General features: G+C 37.8%; 2 protein-coding genes across 3 annotated transcripts in view; one reads left to right on the forward strand and one right to left on the reverse strand.

Annotated features, from left to right (window-relative positions):
• LOC135078003 (14 kDa phosphohistidine phosphatase-like) overlaps positions 1 to 21,445 on the forward strand; it is a 516,815-nt gene that overhangs the window by 129,358 nt on the left and 366,012 nt on the right. The gene's annotated exons all lie outside the window — the stretch shown is intronic.
• The window catches only part of LOC135076605 (uncharacterized MFS-type transporter C09D4.1), a 66,894-nt gene that overhangs the window by 3,199 nt on the left and 42,250 nt on the right, over positions 1 to 21,445 (reverse strand). For both annotated transcript variants that reach the window (XM_063971062.1, XM_063971122.1), the window contains exons 2-6: positions 12,590 to 12,814; positions 1,491 to 1,632; positions 956 to 1,155; positions 645 to 859; positions 51 to 156 (exon numbers count right to left, since the gene is read on the reverse strand). In XM_063971062.1, coding sequence (XP_063827132.1) covers positions 51 to 156; positions 645 to 859; positions 956 to 1,155; positions 1,491 to 1,632; positions 12,590 to 12,814 — 888 coding nt within the window. The remainder of the gene's footprint in view (positions 1 to 50; positions 157 to 644; positions 860 to 955; positions 1,156 to 1,490; positions 1,633 to 12,589; positions 12,815 to 21,445) is intronic.

A 21,445-nucleotide genomic window follows, 5' to 3' on the forward strand; every position in this document is an offset into this window, starting at 1 on the left:
ATAAAAATAAAGAAAAATTCACACATTACAAAATAAGAAAATATCCGTACCTGAACGACAGCATTAAGGATGCCAGATGTAGTTCCTTCAGGTTCAGGATACGTCACTTCAGAAGCGAACTCAAAACCGACGGGCAGGTAGCCGTTCATGAAGAATCTGGAAATAATGAGTCAGGATTTTAATATCATTACAGTCCCAATCTGTGAATTAAAAGTTTAGAGCCATTACTTTAATATAATTTAATAAAAAAAAAAAGAAAAAGAAAATTCATTAAACAAATCTCAGAATTTATCTTCCTACAGCGTATACAGTTACGAGCGACCAATCCTATGCCTTTGTTGATGATTTGATGCCGCGACTGGGCGGCCAGATAAGCCTCATTTCATACTGTCCTTTGTAATGAGATTCCTTCCCATTGTGCGATATCAGTTGCGGAAAAAAGCTCATGTGGTTAACTCTGTTCCGTAATGCTGTTATTTATATGCCATGAGAATAAAAGCTTCGTTTAATACCAATTTTGGGCAAAGTTAATTTTAACATAATTTTGTAGTTCTGTTTAATGTACCTACTTTTGTTAATAAAATAGTTGAGTGTTTAATGCATTATTGAAAATCAGTAACAAAATTATAATATAAAAAACTCACCCAAGGAGGATGCTGCTCAAATACACAACTCCAATGATGTCACAATTTAGCGTAAAGGTAAAGACGACCATGCCCACGGCAGATGCGGCGTAGACAGCCAGTGTGGTCTCTTTGAAGCGATGTGTCTTGTCCAAAACAAGGCCACACATCACAGACCCTATCATACCAGCAACCACCATCACCAAACCAATGCGACCAGCATCTTCGTTTGCGCCCTGGAAAATTAATAAATATAATATTAATATTTATTTATATTCGCATTCTGGAAACTTATTGATTGATGCTAAAAACAAGTTATAATAAACACTCACTTGATAATACATCAAGACGAGCTGATTGAGCAACGTGGAGATGGCATAGAAGACACCAACGTTGAGGCCGTAAGAGATCAGTAGGAGAACGTAGTTTCGATTTGTCATAAGTTTCTTGATAGACTGGATAAAGTTGGAGTCCAGACTGGAACCCATGTCAGCAGCTGCCGAAGGCGGGCTCGGTGGCGCTGCTTTGAAAACTGTAAAGGTTTCAAAATAATGTTTATTTTTTTTTATTTATTTATTTATATGGCATACCAACAACATATATATTATACTCTTATGATTAACATTTATGAAGATAACATTTCTGATATATATGTCACTTAAGGGTAAGCACAACACTCAGACGTAATGTTAATGTAGGTACTGTAGAACATAATATTTCTTTTAATCATTGGAACTTAACAGTGTTGTCTTGATGAGTGAGTTTACATAGATGTTCTAAGAAACCAATATTTTAAAAATATGTAATAATTTGTTGTACAATAAATGCATTTGAAATTTGAATATTAGCCAGTATGCAATAACTTACATAGCAGAATCAAAACGAACAGCACACTAGTAACGCCAGCGACTAGATAAAACATCACTTGGAAGTCAGCTCCAATCTGCTCGATGGTTCCAGTAGCTCGCACCAACATCGGGGGCAGTACGAAGCCCAAGGCCACTCCAAGCTGGGGGAAACATAAAAGGAGTTAACGAGAAACAATATGAAGCTGTTAGCATAACCGAAAACTAAGGCCCTAATAAATTTTCTTCGACTTTTATTGGTAATTGAATTCCGTAGGCAGGTTTTCCCAACATTCCCTTCCAGTTCAGTAAGGTCGATCGTAAAATTATTGAATTTGAAAGATTTTACGATTGCTGCCCGTAACCATATTTTTACTAAAACAATAATCTAACTAGAATTTTCAGAGAAATCCTAATTTTAGAAAAGCCTACAACATCGTGACAGATAAAAAAAACTACAAACTGTCATAACATTTATAATCTGTGTTATCAGGTAGTTTAAAAAAAAAAAAAAAAAAAACGTTCCTTTTTCAAATAGAGATTAGTGATAGTGAATAATAATAATTATAGTGATGACGTGGTGCCAGTTGACGTTGTTACAAGCTTTTTACATTAAAATTTATGCTAATTAATTATTACGATATTATTACATTACAATCTAAATTAAACAAGAAGGAACAAATCACACTGTTAAAATTAATGCCGCCAACAATCCGGAAAAAGATTTCGTTCGCTCAGCCAATCGCGACGCCACCCAATGGGAAATAGGGAATATTGGTGGGTCAATTTTGATTGGATAACAAAATTAAATTAGGTACCTTAGTCCATTACCAATTACTTATTCAATAAGTATTAGGCCGTGTTACCGCAAGCTCGGCTGTAAGGTGTGTGGTGTCATGGTGTGTATTTTCTGTAGGTAATTAAATAAAGGAAGGGACTATTCAGATAGGTAAATTATAATTTATTTTGATAAAATATTGTAGTGAGGTTTTGGGTGAACTTATTTACGAGTGTGATTTTCATTCCAGTTGGGATTTGACCTGCGCACGATCAAGAGCTCGTGTAGGTACCTATTCCTTATCAGATTTCAAAGAACCATCACAACTTTCATGATGGACTACTTATCCTGTCTACTGTGTCGTGTATAGCCTGCTGGTCCTCCTGGTGAGTAGTTATTTAATTATTGCCATTATTGGTGGTGGGATAGCGAACCGCGATCTTGTTAAAATTGGTAGAGTGCCTCTCGGGGTTCTCTTCCAACTTCCAACTCGTCAAAGGCCATTATTGGTTATGATATTAATGTTTTATTTTAATCTATAATGATTCTAGAGAGATATCTCATTTCACTTAAAACAACTAACTCCAAAGCCTATTGTTATTTTAAGCTTATCTTATTATGGTAATTTACGTAAATTATGTAGATAGGTAGTAGGTACACGACCTCAGATCATAGTTTCTATGATCTGAGTACACGACAGAACATCGGGCTACCCATTTTTTTTGCAAACTCGCTCCTATTACAACTCACAAGAACCCACAGTGACTGGTTACGTTGACGGCCGTCGTCTGTACATACCTAATTAATTTGATTGTGGAAGATATTTTATTAGAGTCCTTAGATTAAAGATTTATTAATCTAAGTTAGAGTCTATGTTTGGCATATAAAAACTCGGCATTAAAAAACACGATAATAAATACCAACAGACATATAAAATTGATGTGAAGAAGTTGGAATGAGACATTTAAAAAATCTGTTGTCTCATTGTTTGTAGCACATATTAAATCTCTGTGAGTGACAACCTAATATTCAAGCAGCATTTCCTTATTAGCGGATAATGTATGGTTATTTGGTAATCTTTATAATGTGCCATTTCCCTGAGTGGGGCAATCATCATTGACATCACACAGAAACTGTAAACGCAATAATTTCGAAAAGATATTCCTGTCTATGTAAGGCAATATGTTCCTCTGTAACTGTATGTTTTCTAGTCGGATTCACCTAATATTATTCGATAGACACAGGCTTAGATTACGATTATCTAACCCATTAGGTTCTAAAAGAAATTTCTCAGTACCTGCCTACCTACCTACTGACTGAGGCATTTCGCCATCAAAACGTGAAAATCCACGCTATGAAACAGACTGTATCTAAAAAAAGACTGTTTCTAAGTGCTTTGAGTACTTTTAATTTTACAATCTTAAAACAACTCTGGTTTACTGCAAACGTAATATGGACGTAAGCTTAGCGTGGCATAAGCGCGTGTGTGCCGCGTGACGTTATCTCGTATATTATACGATTTTATATGTAATTAATCCTAATGACTGTGTGGCGACGCCACTACAAACTAGTGACCAACAGATGGCGCTGTCACTACTTCACTATGGCACACTCCGCCGCTCATACAAACCTGCATCGCGGTGACGGAGTTTTAGATCCTGCCAAGTATATATAGACAAACCAAGATGGTGTAAATCGGACCTTGGTCCCCGAGCACAACGCCTGCTCGGAAGGAAGCACTAACATCTAGCTTCCTTATTGTGGATGAACATCATATCCCACATTGGTGACCCCGACGTGATGTGAGACGCAACCTCCATCACCATCACCACCATCTTCGGCATCAGCCTCCGCCATCCTCACCATCTCCGCCACTCCGTCATCAGCTCCAGTCTTCAACAAGCCAGCATCCAGCCTTAGGGACCATCGCAGATCGCAACCGACCTTCCTGGTTCCTCGGCAGCAAGCAACCGTCACTTCACTGGTCACGGGTACAGCTCTGGCCCAGCTCCACGCCCGACCATCGAAGACACCTCCGCTCACTATCCCGACTCACCGTGGATAGAGCACCGCAACCTGCTCGTCTCGACTCACCGCAGACTTGAGCACACCCACACTGGCACTTGTAAGCTCATCACGCACAGACTGCTGAGTTCATCCTGACGTCATCCACCTCCGGTTCTTCCGGGGGGAGTGGTGTGGCGACGCCACTACAAACTAGTGACCAACAGATGGCGCTGTCACTACTTCACTATGGCACACTCCGCCGCTCATACAAACCTGCATCGCGGTGACGGAGTTTTAGATCCTGCCAAGTATATATAGACAAACCAAGATGGTGTAAATCGGACCTTGGTCCCCGAGCACAACGCCTGCTCGGAAGGAAGCACTAACATCTAGCTTCCTTATTGTGGATGAACATCATATCCCACAACTGTATCACAGAACATAGAAACCTCTTTCTATTTTCTATGGACTTTATAAACGGGATTATTCCCACCTCTCGTTCCCACAGCTGCAACTCCTGTGTAGCCAGGATCTATAGCTTGACCGCCAATAGAGTGAAGGTCAAGTTTGTTCCGAGGGAGAGTTAAACTGACTGTATAAATATTTAATTTAATAAGGCAATTTTAGAAGCTCATGAAGAATTGGGGTCCCCAACTTCTCATGGCTCATATTTTCCAAGACGAACAATCCAAATTAAATCCCAAGAGGAAAATAAATTCATCTGCGACGGATAATTGCTTCATAACTGTCCGTAGGTAACAGGCTTTTTTGCGGTTTTTTTAGTAATAAAAATCCCTATGCAGGCTCCCGCCACGCCACCATTAATCTCCCATTCAGGTCGGATACGCGACAGAGCCGTTATTCCTAATTTATGGCGTGTTATGGCGCTACTGGAAATTGGGATTCACACCACAGTTGATGGGCGAAAGTTTCCTGGACCACAATGCGGTTCTATTCATTAGTTAAAGTTAGCAAATAAAAGTTGCACGAATCACTTATTTACTAAATTAAATTAATATGCAGGCAAAGGAATTTCAAAACACTACTTTATGAAACCTAGCGACGTAGATTTTCCAAAAATACTTATAAATAACATTTTGTCGTACCAAATGGCAGATTTTCCGGGCGGTGGACACGGGGAAATGCAAAGGTACCCCAATAATAAGCAATCGTTAAATAAAATACGCAATGATTTAATTAAATGCATGATGAATACAAATGACGAGGGGAGAAACAAAGGACCCAGATGTCCAAAATATTGCGATATTTTACGAGACATTACGTTTTACTGTGTTGGCTGCGGAAAATGTTACTACAGTCTTTTGTTAAATTGGACATTGAATAAGAAATAAATGCGTATTCATTTATTTTGTTACTATACTTTTTGTAGAGTTACAGTAAAAAATGTCATTTTGGCAAAAATAGTGTTGGTATCGTAAATAGTAATAATCTGCGGTATTGTTATGTCGAGTATAATAATCGTGGAAGGCCTTGGAAAATATTTTAAATTGCTTACTGAGTTCCACGTTACTTGGTAATGTACTAGTGACTTTTTGTAGTAGTAAGTGCAATGGTTTAAACATATTGTTTGGTTATAATTGGTGCTCCCATTAAAATTAGATCTTAATTAAACAATGTAGAGCCTGTTCAAAGTGTTACATAAATAAAAATCATGAGCTAAGTTTGTTCCTTGTTTAAAATAAGAGTGAAAATCGTGAGATTTTTGGAAAGATTCTTTTTTCACAAGCAAAGTTGCTATTTTTCGACACGCGCAAGATGATTGGCAGAGCGGTAGAAAGTGAACTAAGGAACGCGGTTTCAGTAACGTGTATTTGGGCAACCTGAATGAAGATGATGGACGGATGATGAAATACGATATGCAGATTTATTGGAAAAATTACCCTTAGGGACTACGCGTAACGATTTTCGAAAATTACTCGGAAAATTTATTTTTTATTTTATTTACACTTTTGCACATACAATTGTACAGTGGCGGACTTAATGCCAGGTGGCATTATCTGCCAGTCAACCACAGGTCGAGTAGAGAGACTAAGGCGGTGCAATAAATATGACGTTTAATTAATATACTTACATAGCATTAGATAAAATAAATAACATAAGAATACATATTAATATAATAGACATACACCTAGATACATAAACATAATAATAATATTGGCGTACACAAAACACATGTCAGAGATAAGAAAAAGTTTTAGTCTTTAAAATAATTGCGCAGAGCCTTTTTAAATGTAAATTTGGAGGTTGCTTTTCGCAAATTCGCCGGAAGGCCGTTCCAGAGCCGTACCTGAGACTGAGAAGGAGTCAGACATGAAGCCGGAGGTGTGGCGAGGGGTGACAAGCTGAAGAGTCTGACTAGAGCGAAGATTTCTGTTGTGAGTAGAATGAAGGTACTGGAACCTCTCTTTTAGATAAGGTGGAGAGTCAGGATTGAAGAGAATCGAGTGAAGCATACAGAGAGAACGAATGTTTCTACGCTGTCTAATGGGAAGCCATCCAAGCTGTGAGCGAAAAGACGAGATGTGGTCAAACTTGCGGAGGCCGAAAATAAATCTGATGCAGTTGTTCAGGAGGCGGTCCAACTTGTTCAGGAGTTCCTGTGAGATGTCCGTACAACATATGTCATCATAATCAATGATAGGCAGGATCAGGGACCGCACAAGCAAGGTCTTTGTGCAGGAGGGTAGAAAGTTTTTGAAGCGGTACAGTGCGCGCAGTGTATCAATCACCTTTCTGCTGGTTTCCTTGACATGCTGAGACCAACTCAGAGTGCTATCAATGACGAGTCCAAGATTTTTCACACACGGAGAATAGTTAACAACAACTCCGTCAAAGACAACACTAGGAGCCGATCCCAGATCCATTTTAGCCAGTTGCCTAGAGCCCCCCAGCACTATCGCCTGACACTTGCCAGGATTGACCCTTACTCCGAACCTACCCGACCAGTCTGCAATACTGCGAAGGTCTGAATTTAGCTGCGAGACTGCATCAGAAATATTAGAGGGGTCAGCTTGTACGTAAAATTAATTAATTAGTAAAATTAACTATTTTATTAGTCTCTACGCCCCGTTCTGTTGGAATTAATCAAAACTTTATCCTGATCGGAAGGAGAGATAATAAGTAGGTGTTACTTTAGTAATTAGCAGAGCAATCGCTAGATGTAAGCAATTATTATCTTAATAGTGAACATGGGGATGTCACTTGTGCAATTAAGGATAATTATCGCTTGCAATGTTAGCCTCTACCTTTACCTTGTAGCCTTCCGAGGTGACCGGCCTTTTTTGTTATTTCCTTATCAGATTGGTAAAGATTTACAATACTACCTCAGCATTGTATGATTTCCGATATCTGGCAATTCTTTATTAATCTATTGTTCATTAGTGGATTGGAACAATTAATGTTAACAAGGATTACAACGCGGCTTCGCTTGTCCAATTATTTTGATGAGTTTTTATAACTAGTTTGTAAAAACTAAAATAAGTAGGTAGGTACTTAGGTACTCTATGCCTTTCATAAAATGACCTAAAATCTAACCATCTGTATCACTTTATTGTAAGAAATGACTACTATCGAACATTAGCTGTCTGTGTACCTACCATGAGTTTACGTTAGGTGTGCTCGCTAGCGAGTACCTACGTCAAAAATCTCTATGAAGATTTTATTTCTTGAAAGTAGCCGCTAGGGGCGCTGCACAATATGTCATACAATTTTAATGTCATTTTTTTACGCAGTCGCTAGCGAGCACACCTAACGTAAACTCATGGTAAGCACACTGATTCAAGCTTGTAGGTACTCTAGAACGACGTTGAGTAGGTATGGCTCCACACTCATGAACAGTTGTAATCTGACTGTTCTACTATTAGGTATCTGAAATTCAATCAAACATTCACAAACTTCAGACTTGAATCTAATGAGTTACGCCCGTATTCACAAACGATGCTTGCTTAAGTGGAGCAGAAAATCGAACGCACAGTGTTGAATAGAGCTCTGTGATTGGTTCACGTGTCACTCTGTGCGTCCACGCGCACTGTGAGACCTCATAGTAATGTTTGTGAATATGGGCGTTAAAATCAGTGTTTGGTCGTAGTTTCAGAATGCGGGCCTACAATTGCACGTTATTTGCCAGACGAACATGGCGGCGCGGACCCCTCACTCCTGATAGGATAAACGCAGAGTAGAGTATTTACTCTGATAAACGCTTCCGAGTGGCGCAATCACACTACTCCTAGCTATTACTACCTACAGTCATGTTCGCCTACTGCTTTGTACTCACCGCTTAACTGTGGCATTCAGAGACGTCAGTTAATGTAAAATATGTCAATGTCATTATGACTTCTCTCCACTGCACCCTCTTAATATGGTACAGACACAAATGAAGGCCTACACTCACCACGCTGGCAACCTTTTTTTTTTTTTTTTTTTTTGTGCAGGAAAATACTTTGCGTATACTCGCCGCCTCGGGGGAAGCGACGGGTTATGTGGGACTCCCTTGTCGGGTGGCAGCAATAGCGGCTGTCACCCGACAAGTATACCCACTAAAAACCTGCGGTGCACCCTCTGCGTTTTACTGGCACGACGTGGAGTCCTACAGATTCAGACCACGCCGTGCCGACGCATGGCCCAGCCTTTGCCGGGCCTCCCGCGCTAAAGAGGGGGTCTGCCGGTACACTGGCAGACCCCCCCAGACACGCTGGCCTACCTAATATTAGTTAGTCTAAAGATTGAAGATCATTTTAGTAATGGACGCAAGAGACACACGCGTGTGCATGACCACTTATGTGAATTAGATCGAACTAAGAAACAAAAATTATATTATGTGCCATAGTTTCTGTGAGAGCCGTTCAAATCTTCACAAAGCAAATGGTCTTGTTGTTGGTGGCAGAAAATAAACTTTGTAGGCCGCGAATTGGAGTGACTCTTCTAGCCCTCTACAACTAACAATGTAATCTTGAAGACAGCTCAACACTGAGTTACTTTTTGTAGAGAGATATTAATGATTTTTTTATGTTAAAAAGAACTAAATGAGGTAGAATCATTGACTACAGTTAAGTATTTACATATTTAGCAGTTTATTATAATAGACGATTCATACATTGTGCGTACCTAAATGTAAATAAAGTATTCTTTCAGAGCCACTCAATTTTCCTTCAGTGAGCTGGAAAGGGAGCGCGTTCATTAGAATAATAGGCTCTTTCTAAGATAATTCGATCAGGTATGCATGAAATCTCATTTTACTTTCATATCTGAAACTCAATTATTTAATTTTCCACGCTATATTAGCCTTCGAAATATTCTTCTAAGGGCGTCCCAAAAGTCGAAAGGGAATTACACTAACAAGAAAGAAATTCCATCAAGTAACTGGAATAGGTAAGCGAATTTCATAACATTTTCTGCTTGCGATTTCTTTAGTCGTGATTTTATTGCATTTTTATGTATCCGAATCCCAAATAATAAAGGAAATAGGGGTTTCCAGAGGTAAGGCCCAATAAACTTATACACGGCCCGACAATATCATACAAATGTGTGTGTGAGAGACATTTGTGCGATAGGGACTCAATGAATAAAGTTACGATTTGTTATAAATTATGATGATAACTGTGGGAAAATTGAATCGGAAATGAAATAAAATTACTTTCTTCATAAAAACGAATGAAAAATTAACTATACCCTAAGGATATTTAATTGAAGAACCAAGGTAACAACATCACTTAATTTAAAAATAATGAGTTTGATATCAAATATTAAAATTAAATTGATCTATCTATAAAATCCGTTGAAAAACGTTTTTATTTTAGATCCCATCATAAAGTCTAATAGCTCCAAGAAATTTTATAAAATCTAGCAAAAGACCTCGTCCGCTTGCGCTCGGAAGCTGAAAATTTGTCTGCATCATCACGAGACGGAAAACTGCTTGCGACTCTATTTTTACCGTCTTAAGGTCCATAACTCAACGGCTCGCCCTTATCACGGAGGAGCAGCCAGCTTTAAGTATCCGAGTAAATAATATCAGTTATATTTTCCCGTAATTGGGGCTGATGGCAGACATGAGGCATTTGTAGATGCTGGTTAAAAATTGCGGTCTTGGTTTTAATGCCTCTGGCGGTTATTTCGAATGAAAACTAAGTTTGGGATTGCATTTCATTACAAACATTTGTACGTCTTTTGTTTTTGAAAATTTCTTTTATTATAGTCAGCGGCAAATATTTCGTGAAAAATTTGGCAACAAAACCTTAATCCAATTGTAACAAAGACGTGTTGCGAACTTTTAGGCTATTTGGCACTGACTGTACAAGAGGTGTAAGGTTTTCCATCGACTACATTGTTAAGAAATTTTATGTTCACGAACGGCACAGGTTGACGATCGATGACGTCATCGTTCCCGAAGTTTACTCGAGTCGAGTTGGTTCATTAGTGGCGCTTAAAACGGGACAAAGGCAGGCGAGTAGCCTGTTGATAGGGTAACCATGAGTTTTACAGGCTAACTGATAAAAAGAAAGATTGTTTATTTAGTTTAAAATTTAAAAATCTGAATATGTAAGTAGTGTGTTTTGTTCCAGGGTAGAGCCCAGAACTTATGTTCTCCCAGAGCTCCCAGGGCTCTCATTCTGTGGGAGAATATTTAGCTCTCAATAATTGCATTCTAGAAAAATATCTCTAGACTAGATTTTATAGAGATTACTAAATATTATGTAATATCATTGTATAATCTGAGCATTTGGGTAAAATAGAAAGTCAAAAGATACTATTTAGGTATCTTTTTCCTTATTTTGGATATTTCCAACTTCACCTTCCCACACTAACCGGATCCTAGGTCGTTAGCTCTTGACTAAGGCCGAGCAAGGTACTTAAATACTTTATTTATTCGCTTATCTTACGATATGAACCGTTAAAATAAGGCATTGGAGTATTTTACTACACCTTGACTAGACTGAACATTGGTTTAATGTTCAGTTAAGTGGGGATCTTCAATTATGTACCTGACTTATGCCCGTTTTCACCATCAATCCCTAATTTTTAAGTGACCCTAAGTGTTTACATAGAAACAAAATTCCTGTTATTTGTTACCATAGGGGTCACTTAAAAATTAGGGATTGACGGTGAAAACGGGCATTATTCTCCATTCCTTTCACTTAGAGCAAGATGTTGGCTTGAACGACAGGGACAAATGGATCCAAAAATACAGAATCCAGTTAATTAACTTGAAATTATTCTGGAACGCGCTAGAAATCAGAACTAAATAAGATCTTTGGTGACCCTACAACTGGCTCCGATGCCCTTATCCCGCGATGCTCCATTAAAAATTCCATTATCGCCCCATCGGCACTTCAGGGGGCACTCATTAGCCAACTTCCCTTTGATTGGTTGACGCAGTGCCCTGAAGTTTGCTAATCGCAGGAGTAGAAACAATTTCGAAGCTGCTTAATGAGACTGGCGAAAAAAAGTCGAGCTGAGAAAAACAAAGAAACATCAGCTTCACGCGGTTTTCGTTTTACTTATTCTTTTTTTATCGCTCTGATATTACATACGTAATTTTTAACATAACATCAGTATCCTTATACAGAAGCTCTCACCTTGAAAACAACCTAACCGGTAGAGGAAAATATCGTTTTGAGAGACATATAAGTACCTACTTAAACGACATACTTCTGTGATAAATGCACATAATGACATATCTTACATAGCCGCACCAAGACTCAAGACGCAATTAGCATCATCTAGCAAGGTAAAGTTTACATTCCAATTAAATTTTAACGGCTGGTCATTTATACGAGTACCTAAGTGTAAGAAAGTATTTTGTGACGTTCAACTTATCAGATAAAACTCCATGCATCACCGCGATGCAAAAAGTCGCAGTCCGTTCTACAAACTTTGTGAAAAGGTGCAAAGGGGCAATGACGAGCGCACATGCTGCACGCCAATGAGACTTGGTCAACGCCGAACCATATGACAGCTCATTGAAGAAAATTGCAATTTGTTTTACGAATTTTCAGCAAGGGTGCTATGACGGGCGCTCTAATACTTCTTTATTACACGTTTAAGAGCAAATGACACGTATCTGGTTCCAAAACACGCGAATGCTGCCAGCCAAGACACCTGGTCAGCGCCGAAGTTTCCCGCAACAAAAAACCTCAGTTTGTTTTACAAACTTTCTGGACGGACGCAAAAAGGATGCTATGACGAGCGCCTACGTCCTACGAGTACGAGGACTTAAAAGGGTGCTATGACGAGCGGCCTATGCTTAGAGTACGAGTATCTAAGGGTGTTATGACGAGCGCTCTAATGCTATGAGTAGTTCATTCACAAACAACACGCACCTGGTTCCCAAAAACACCAATGCTGCACGCCGAGGAGACCTGGTCAGCTCCGAACCACACAGCCGCCAGCCGCGGTGGCACGTTGAGGATGAACACTTGTGACATGGCCACCACGGTCTGCCCCGTGAAGCCCAGCCAGAACATGTCCTGCGGCACCGAGAACACCTTCAGCCATGCCCCCAGGCACGTGCCGAGGGAACCGATGATGGTGGTCACCCGGAGACCCTGGGGACAAACGAGATAGTTGTTAAAAGAGTTGCATCTAAAATATTTTTTTTTCGAAATCTATTGCCTTAGGTGAGCATTGAACCATCGACCTTTCTAGCTCACAGCGTAATATGTAGGCCAGGGTTTCCCAATTTTTCTTTGCCAAGGAACCCTAATTGATTATACTTTTCCTAGCGGAACCCCCGTACTACTCCGCCCGCACGCCCTGCCCCTCCCTTGTCCGTAAACAAGTCGGTGCGCGCGAACAACGTCGGTCACGAAACGTGGGATAATATTTTTTACGGAACCCTTGCGGCCTTTCCACGGAACCCCAGGGTTCCGCGGACCACCATTCGGGAACCGCTGATGTAGGCTACACTTGAAAAGGGTTATTCTCAGTTGCCTCTCCATGATCGCCCCCACTGAGGAGAACTGGGAATTTATTAACAACCCAACGCAATGTCTCCGTAGCTTAACTGCTATAGCAGTCGCTCGGCAAGCGAAAGGTTTCAATTTCCACCTTCATCCATCCATTTTGTTAAGTTTAAACAATAAGATAGTTTTTACGACAAAAGTAAATGGCTGAAACGAAAGAATTTCATTTGAAGGATCACACGATAGCCTTGCTTTACATCTAGACTTCCTATTAGAGATAATATGTAATACTTAAATCCTCAATAGGACGTGGAAATGTCAATTTATTGATTATTATAAGTATGATAATGTCTATACAGTGTGAGTCACGTTAAAGTGTACATATGAAAATAGATGAAACTAGACCTATTTTTATCGACAAAAAAGAGGTCAAAAATTTTTGGAGATTTTTTTTAAATTTTTTATAGAATTTTTTTTCTTCCAATTACTTATTGTAAAGAAAACGTAATAACTTTTAAACTAAGCGGTATATCCTGATAAAATAAAAACAGTAATAATGTTAAATAACAAGCGATACTAAAAAAATACATAAAATACACAAAAAAGGCCAACAAATAATAAAAAATGATAATTTAAAAAAAAAATCTGCTTTTAAATTCGTGTTTTTTTGGTTATTTGATAAATTTCTCCAAAAAATGCCCCTATAACCGGTGGTTTTTATTACTTTGTATTATTCTCTATCGTATTACCTTCGTAAAACCAAAAATCGCATGTCTCTATCCCTATCACAACGTTTGCAATGATCGTTTGAACTAAGCCTCTCCGGGCGCGCCATTCAACGCTTCGTTAACAACGAAACTGAAAATAGCTCTAGATTTGTAATTTTGATAAAGACAAGTTAGATTTCAAATAAAAACAAAATATTTCGAAGTAAAATAAGCATTTTAGTTAAAATTAAAGTTGTCTCTACCTGTAGCGGAGAATAATGTTGTGGCAGGCTTTTGTTCAAACGATCATAGCAAATGTTGTGATAGGGATAGAGACATGCGATTTTTGGTTTTACAAAGATAATACGATAGAGAATAATACAAAGTAATAAAAACCACCGGTTATAGGGGCATTTTTTGGAGAAATTTATCAAATAACCAAAAAAAACACGAATTTAAAAGCAGATTTTTTTCAAAAAGTATCATTTTTTATTATTTGTTGGCCTTTTTTGTGTATTTTTATGTATTTTTTAGTATTGCCTGTTATTTAGCATTATAACTGTTTTTATTTTATCAGGATATACCGCTTAGTTTAAAAGTTATTACGTTTTCTTTACAATAAGTAATTGGAAGAAAATAAATTCTATAAAAAATTAAAAAAAAATCTCAAAAAATTTTTGACCTCTTTTTTGTCGATAAAAATAAGTCTAGTTTCATCTATTTTCATATGTACACTTTAACGTGACTCACACTGTATACTTATGATAACAAACAAGGTTTAGGTCACGATTTTGTAATCGTTATTATCTTGAAATCACTAATAAGAACTTAACCGTAAATACAAAAAACAAATGGTATGACGTGGGCAGTAAAGTCGATAGCCAATTCCAATTTAAATCAGACAATTAAAAACATCTAAAACTTCACAAAAAATCCGTTTTGTGTCTGAGATTTGCTTTGTTTCAGTTACACAAACGTGCAAAAAAGGCGTGTAATATTTAACAATGTATGTAATAACCGAATATGTAATACATTTAAATTTTGTATACTGCTAGGACTTACGCTACTGCTTACGTGTGGTAAGCATTGTTACATGAACATGAACTACCTTAACTGATTCTCATAAACGACTATGTATACTAATTAATCTATATGATATTTTTGAAACCAAAATTATTACGTAGCTAAAAGCATCGCAGTGTCGCTGCGATAAAATAAAACATTATTATTAATATAGATACCGACACATTTAATTACCGGAAAAGGTTTTCAGTATGGGAAACGCTCTGGGATTGCTCCATACTTTTCACTAGCATTTTATTATAGCGAGGAGAGCTTTCTTGATATTATTATGAACACGAATCAGCTACAAAAATGTTTTGAAATGTGAATAGATGGAAAACTGTCCAGTTACATTCATTTTGGATACATAAAAAAATACTTTTAAACATTCCGTGTGTGAATATTGTAGTCTTGTGCAAGATTCTTAAATTATCATAATAATTGTATTGTAAATGATTTAAAATTTTAATGATTTGCATGTTATTTAAGGCTAAACATGAGCACATTGTAAAAACCAATCCTTATAACATGTTTGAAGCAAATAAAGATATTCTTATTCTATGTATTTTAAGTATCAGGTTTTCACACAACTTATTATGATGATGATGATACAGATTTTTATTCGTATGTAGATTATCCTGTGTATCTACATATCTCATTATCATAAAGTTAGCGTGAAATGATAAAAATAGCATTTAAGCACACAAACGACAGACATGCTTATTACAATTTATGTTCAGCAAACATTGTGATCGCAAATATTTTTATGCTTGGATCATTTCACACTGCCTTTACCGGATTCATTTGCTGAAATGGTTAAGGCTAAGCCGATGTGTGAGGAAATGCAAACATTCGTTTGGTCCAAGGTCAAAACCCGTATCATTTACATATGAGATAAAAATTACGTTTTTGTATGCACCAAAACCAATCTCAATACTAATTCAGCTGTTAAACCACCTTAGAGCGTGGAAATGCATTCATTAGTTCGTCAACTCTAGGTACTGAATAACGTAAAATTAAAATACTTAAATGTTAGTAACAGGTTATTAAAAGCATTGAAATTCGATACCCAAGCCTAGATTGATTAATACTTGAGAATTACATTTTAGTTACGTTGATTCGGATTACAATGAATCTAAATGAACATTAATTGTTGACAAAATGCTAGGGACATTTTAGTTAAGGGGTTGGTACTTTTCGTATTTTGTTTTAGGACAACTATAGTTCATCATAAGGTCAGTGTGCTACAGATGTTTAATTAATGCAAACTGCAAATGGATACATTTCAAAGAACCTCGCTAATTTTGGAGCAAGTGACTATTCACTATTATTGGACTATCCAATTTGATGAAGACTGAGTTACCGCCGAGTAATTGAGTTGTTAGCAGCCAACAGCCCTCATACCCTTAGCGATGCGCCATCACGGAGTAAGTAATGAAGATACGCGGGCATCCTACGTTATTGGGGCGCATAATCTGCTTGTGGAGATTGAGGCGTCTGGGATAGTTGAATGTCAGAAAGGGAATGGACAACACGCATAAGTTGTAATATTAAGTTAAATTATGACTTAATTTAAAGTTTAGATCACACACATTACACTAGTTTTTATTTCACCTCAATCCATCCAGTATTACCGAAGATAGAACCTCGAGAAGTTTACGGACTTTTTAAAATTTTCAAAAATTTCCAATATTCGCGCGTGACGTCACAACATGATTTTGCAGCCCCCGCACGTTAACCCATTTACCACTTTTTGTCTTTTTCCAACTAAAATAAAATTTTACCTAACTGACAACTGTTGTTAGTTGTCATCGTTCAATCACATTTCAAACTAGGCGCTAAAAAGTAACCATTATTATGCCACCTATTGCCAATTTTGTGCACTATGAAGCCATTTTTACATTTATGCACTTAAATATACATTTTCTGGAAAAATAACCAAGTTTGTGTCTTTGTGCTCAATAACGAGTAAATTGTTAATTTTACTTGGAAAGTTTTCCGGAATTTTTGAAAATTGGTGAATAAATAGACGTATTAGCAAGCTGAAGTGGCAATGGGCAGGGCACATAGTACGCAGAACTGACGGCCGATGGGGCAGAAAGGTTCTGGAATGGAGGCCGCGTACCGGAAAACGCAGCGTGGGACGTCCACCTACAAGGTGGACCGACGACATCGTAAAGGTAGCAGGGAAGCGCTGGACGCAGGCCGCTACCAATCGATCAACATGGAAAGCATTGGGGGAGGCCTATGTTCAGCAGTGGACGTCCTGTGGCTGAAATGATGATGATGATGATGATGAAATAGATTTCGCTGTTCTTTCCGAATTTTGTGACCTCGTTTATAGCCGCGCGCGCGCCCGCTTTATTGAAAAAAATCCGCCTTAAAAAAGGTTTTTGACAACTACTTTTTATAATTTTTGGGACATAGACAAGCTAAGAAGCTTTGATAAATGTGATAAATTTCATGTTATGTAAGTTGTGAAACAGTCAAATTAATGTACCTGAAGTATACTTTTTTTTTGTCTTGTTTGTTTCTACATTACATAATTGTATCCTACTAATATTATAAATGCGAAAGTTTGGATGTCTGGAAGTTTAAAATAAAGTAAAGTAATGTTTATTTCTCACCAACATAACAGATAATATTATGATAACAAACAATCAGGAAAAACAAAAAGTAAGAATGTTGGTGGGTTGATACCTGAACTAGGAAGATTCCTGTGTACCAGGTTTGTTACTCTTTCACGCAAAAAGTACTCAACGGATTTTGTTGAAACTGTACAATATTATTATTTGTAACCCAGATTAGCATAATATAGGCTATAATTTATGCCGATCTATGACATTAAATTTCACGCGGGTGAAGCCGCAGGCAAAAGCTAGTCGTGAAATAAATAGGAAAGTTTAAGGTTCTGAAACGTGGTCGCTTACTATGGGCCTCATAAGAAGGCTCAAGGTCACCCAAAGGGTAATGGAGCGGGCTATGATCGGGGTTTCCCTGCGTGATCGAATCAGAAATGAGGAGATCCGCAGGAGAACCAAAGTGACCGACATAGCACGCAGAATTGCTAAAATCAAGTGGCAGTGGGCGGGACACATAGCTCGTAGAGACGATGGCCATTGGGGCAGAAAATTTCTTGAGTGGCGATCACGGGCTGGAAGACGTAGCGTGGGCAGGCCTCCTACTAGGTGGACCGAAGATCTGGTAAAGGTCGCTGGAATAACCTGAATGCGGGCAGCGCAGGACTGTTCATTATGAAAAACCTATGGAAAACCCAAAGGCCTCTCTCGCCTTTGTCCAGCAGTGAACGTCATTTGGCTGTAACGACGAAATAGGAAAGAATGTAACTATCAAAAATCTTCTCTAAGGCAGCATTTTTCCAATTTCGCAACGAGCGCGGCAATCACACTTAACTAACAGACTAACAGAGAGCATAGCGAAATCTATTTTAATCACCAATTTTCAAAACTCCCGGAACACTTTCCAGGTAACCACGTTAATTTGTACCAAACGACTGGACTATAATTAAATTGATATAAATATTTGGGTACATCTTCTCAAAAACAAAAGAACTGGTGCTAAAAGGGTTAAGTGACGTTTTGACATTTGTAGAGGGCCTTGTAGAAGGGGAGGCTATGGTGCTGAATGTGGATTAACTCGAGTGTCATAGTAACTTATTAGACTGCTAAGCTTGATGATAAAAAGAAAAATATTTTATTCAATGTACATAGTCTGGTCATAAGTTCTGTCATATGATAATAACTTTTGAATTATGAATGAAGGTCTCAAAAACATTTTTTACTGAATTAGAATTAGAAAGAAAAATGTGCGATAGTTCGAATTTTATTGTATGTGTAGTGGACACATAATGAAGTCCGAACTGCAGTTGTTTGTCACGCTGCATTGGTGCGGCTACGCGCCAAAGCATATTTTAGTCGCGCTGAAAAATTGTCTATGACAGACAGCTACACATCACTATCGGTCGATCTCATTCGGTCCGCGCGCGCGTTCACTCTTCCATTCACTGTATCCCCCTCTCGCCTATCAGCCACCGAACCGGCTTGACGTGCCGGCCGGCACGTTAACTCCAATTTCAATGTAATATTATTGTCTAAAGTACAATACATTCTCGAAACTAAATAATGTATTTCTTTAATTAGTTCTGCGTGAACAATAGGTAGTTGCCATCTCACGGATAGGGAGACCTAGTAGTAGTAGCGTTAAAAGCAGTGAAGGCGAGAATCCAAAGAATCCCATGCTTTATAACTGTTTACCCTGGAGGTAGTCTACAGCAGAAACAGGATGAAATTAAAACCAGACATCGTTCAGATGTGCGTTCAAAAGACCTGAGATTTTAAAAAATCCCACGTTTTGTTTAAAAAGTTACTTGAAAATGAAATACAAAATGATAAGGTATGGTAAATGATTAGTCTTTATCAACGAAGAAGCAGAAGTTCAATTTCATATGTCCTCCATCTAGGCTAGTTTCCGTCGTCACTCAAGGTTTGACTGCATGTCTCAAATTTGGGCTTAATTGAGGTATTTTTTGGGTGAGAGGCATAAGAACTAATGCCGTTTTATATCAAAAATTCATACTTAGAGGTACCTACTCAACCAGGTACAAAGTATTTCCTTGTATGTTAGTCTGCCAAGTCCCGAAATCCCCGCTTCGGCTCCCCTACTAACCATTCTAACCATTGTACACAGATAATATCTTGCATGCTGCTTTTCATGTTACTACGTCACATTTTCAAAATCCGCGCGGAAAATCGCTCCGAGCGGAAGAGCGCACTTTGAGCTTGAATATTTCAGTCATTTTTAAAGATATCGAAAAAGTAAAAATACAGTATTCATTCTAATTTTTTGTAGTTTTTTTTTGCATCTTCAACAAAAATTGTGCGCCATGTCCATTGTGCAAGCACCATATTATTATCATAGCTTATTAAAATCAGTAACAATGATATGCCAGCCAAGCACGTAATCATCTTTCTTTTACAACAATCGACATTTAATTTAAGCCTGCAATGAATTATCCTAAGCTTAAAAACCGGCCAAGTGCGAGTCGGGCTCGCACACCGAGGGTTCCGCCGTACAAACGTAGCGGTTTACAATTTATGACGTAAGTATTAAATCAAATTACTTACTTGATTCCGTTGCGAGTAGTGGCGAATTTCAAAATATGCGGTATGATTATTTTTTATTTATTTATTTTTCCTATATTTGCATTATAGGTAGGTACCTACCTCAGCGTTTTGAATTTTTGCGTTGATTTAGAATTTCTCACAGTTTAGAGGCAATTAGATTTAAGAAGTGTTTGATATGAATTTCAACTTTAATATCTCTACGCGTTCATGTGAAAAAGGGTAGGTAGTAAGTTTATAATTATTAAAAAAATATTTTATGTCATGTAAGCAAAAATAATATTTTAAATTTTATATAACTTCAAATTTATCATTTTCGCAATTTTTCCTTTATCTGTACTATACAGGGTGTTTCTTGTAAGGTGTCAAGCCGAAGGCAGGTGATAGGTGAGGACTAGACCTATCGATTTCACCCCTATGTATGTTCTACGATTTTTCGTAGTTTAGAAGTTATCGTTAATTTTGTGATTTTTTCAAATTTCATGACCTAGTAGGCTTTAAATTTTTTTTTCTTTTTTTCGGGTTGGCTTTTCTCAGATTTATTTTTTTTGACAGATTCCCTATTAATTGCACATGTTTGAAAAAAATAATCACCGTCCTATCTTTGATGCAAGATACAAAATTTTTGCTAGAAACAAAAAAAAATTGCTTTTAGCGGAACATTCAAAAATTTTCAACTTAAAAGTTTGAAAAAAAAAAAAAGAACTTACATAGGTCCAAAATAATTTTAAAAACTGCACAGTTTTCTGAACTTTCATAATAACACAAAAAAACATGTACTTAATAGGCCATTATTTTCTGTAATCGCTCTACTAAAGTGGTAAGTCGGAGATTCCGTTACATGTTTTTGACTTTCTTAGGACTAACTAATGTTTGCAATTCTCTATGTTTACGTTACGTAGAACACATTTAAAGACAATAACTGAACAGAACATTTTTTTATCCACAACGAGGAATCCCTTGCCCTTCATCTGACCTGATGGAAACTGATGGATGATCAGCGAGCTTCACTCGGAATCCTAAACCACAGAGGAATTGGCTGTCCTAAATAGGTGGCCTTACCACTAGACCACAGTGGTGGTTGTTACTTTACGATTAAATTCGATATACCTACATATTAGAGTGTGAGAGAAAGGGAAAGAGTTTGTGTGTGTGTGTGTGTGTGTGTGTGTGTGTGTGTGTGTGTGTGTGTGTGTGCGTGCGTGTGTGTGTGTGTGTGTGTGTGAGAGAGAGAGAGCAAAAATGGGTGTAATGATTTAATTTAAAGTAAATGTTCAAAATGTCCGCCGTTGACCTGAATGCACATTCAGGTTTACTTTCATATTCCCTATGGTATTTTTTTGATTTTTTTTTGATACCAGATG

Source organism: Ostrinia nubilalis, chromosome 1 (genome assembly GCF_963855985.1).
Source record: "Ostrinia nubilalis chromosome 1, ilOstNubi1.1, whole genome shotgun sequence".
NCBI classification, from domain to species: Eukaryota; Metazoa; Arthropoda; class Insecta; order Lepidoptera; family Crambidae; genus Ostrinia; species Ostrinia nubilalis.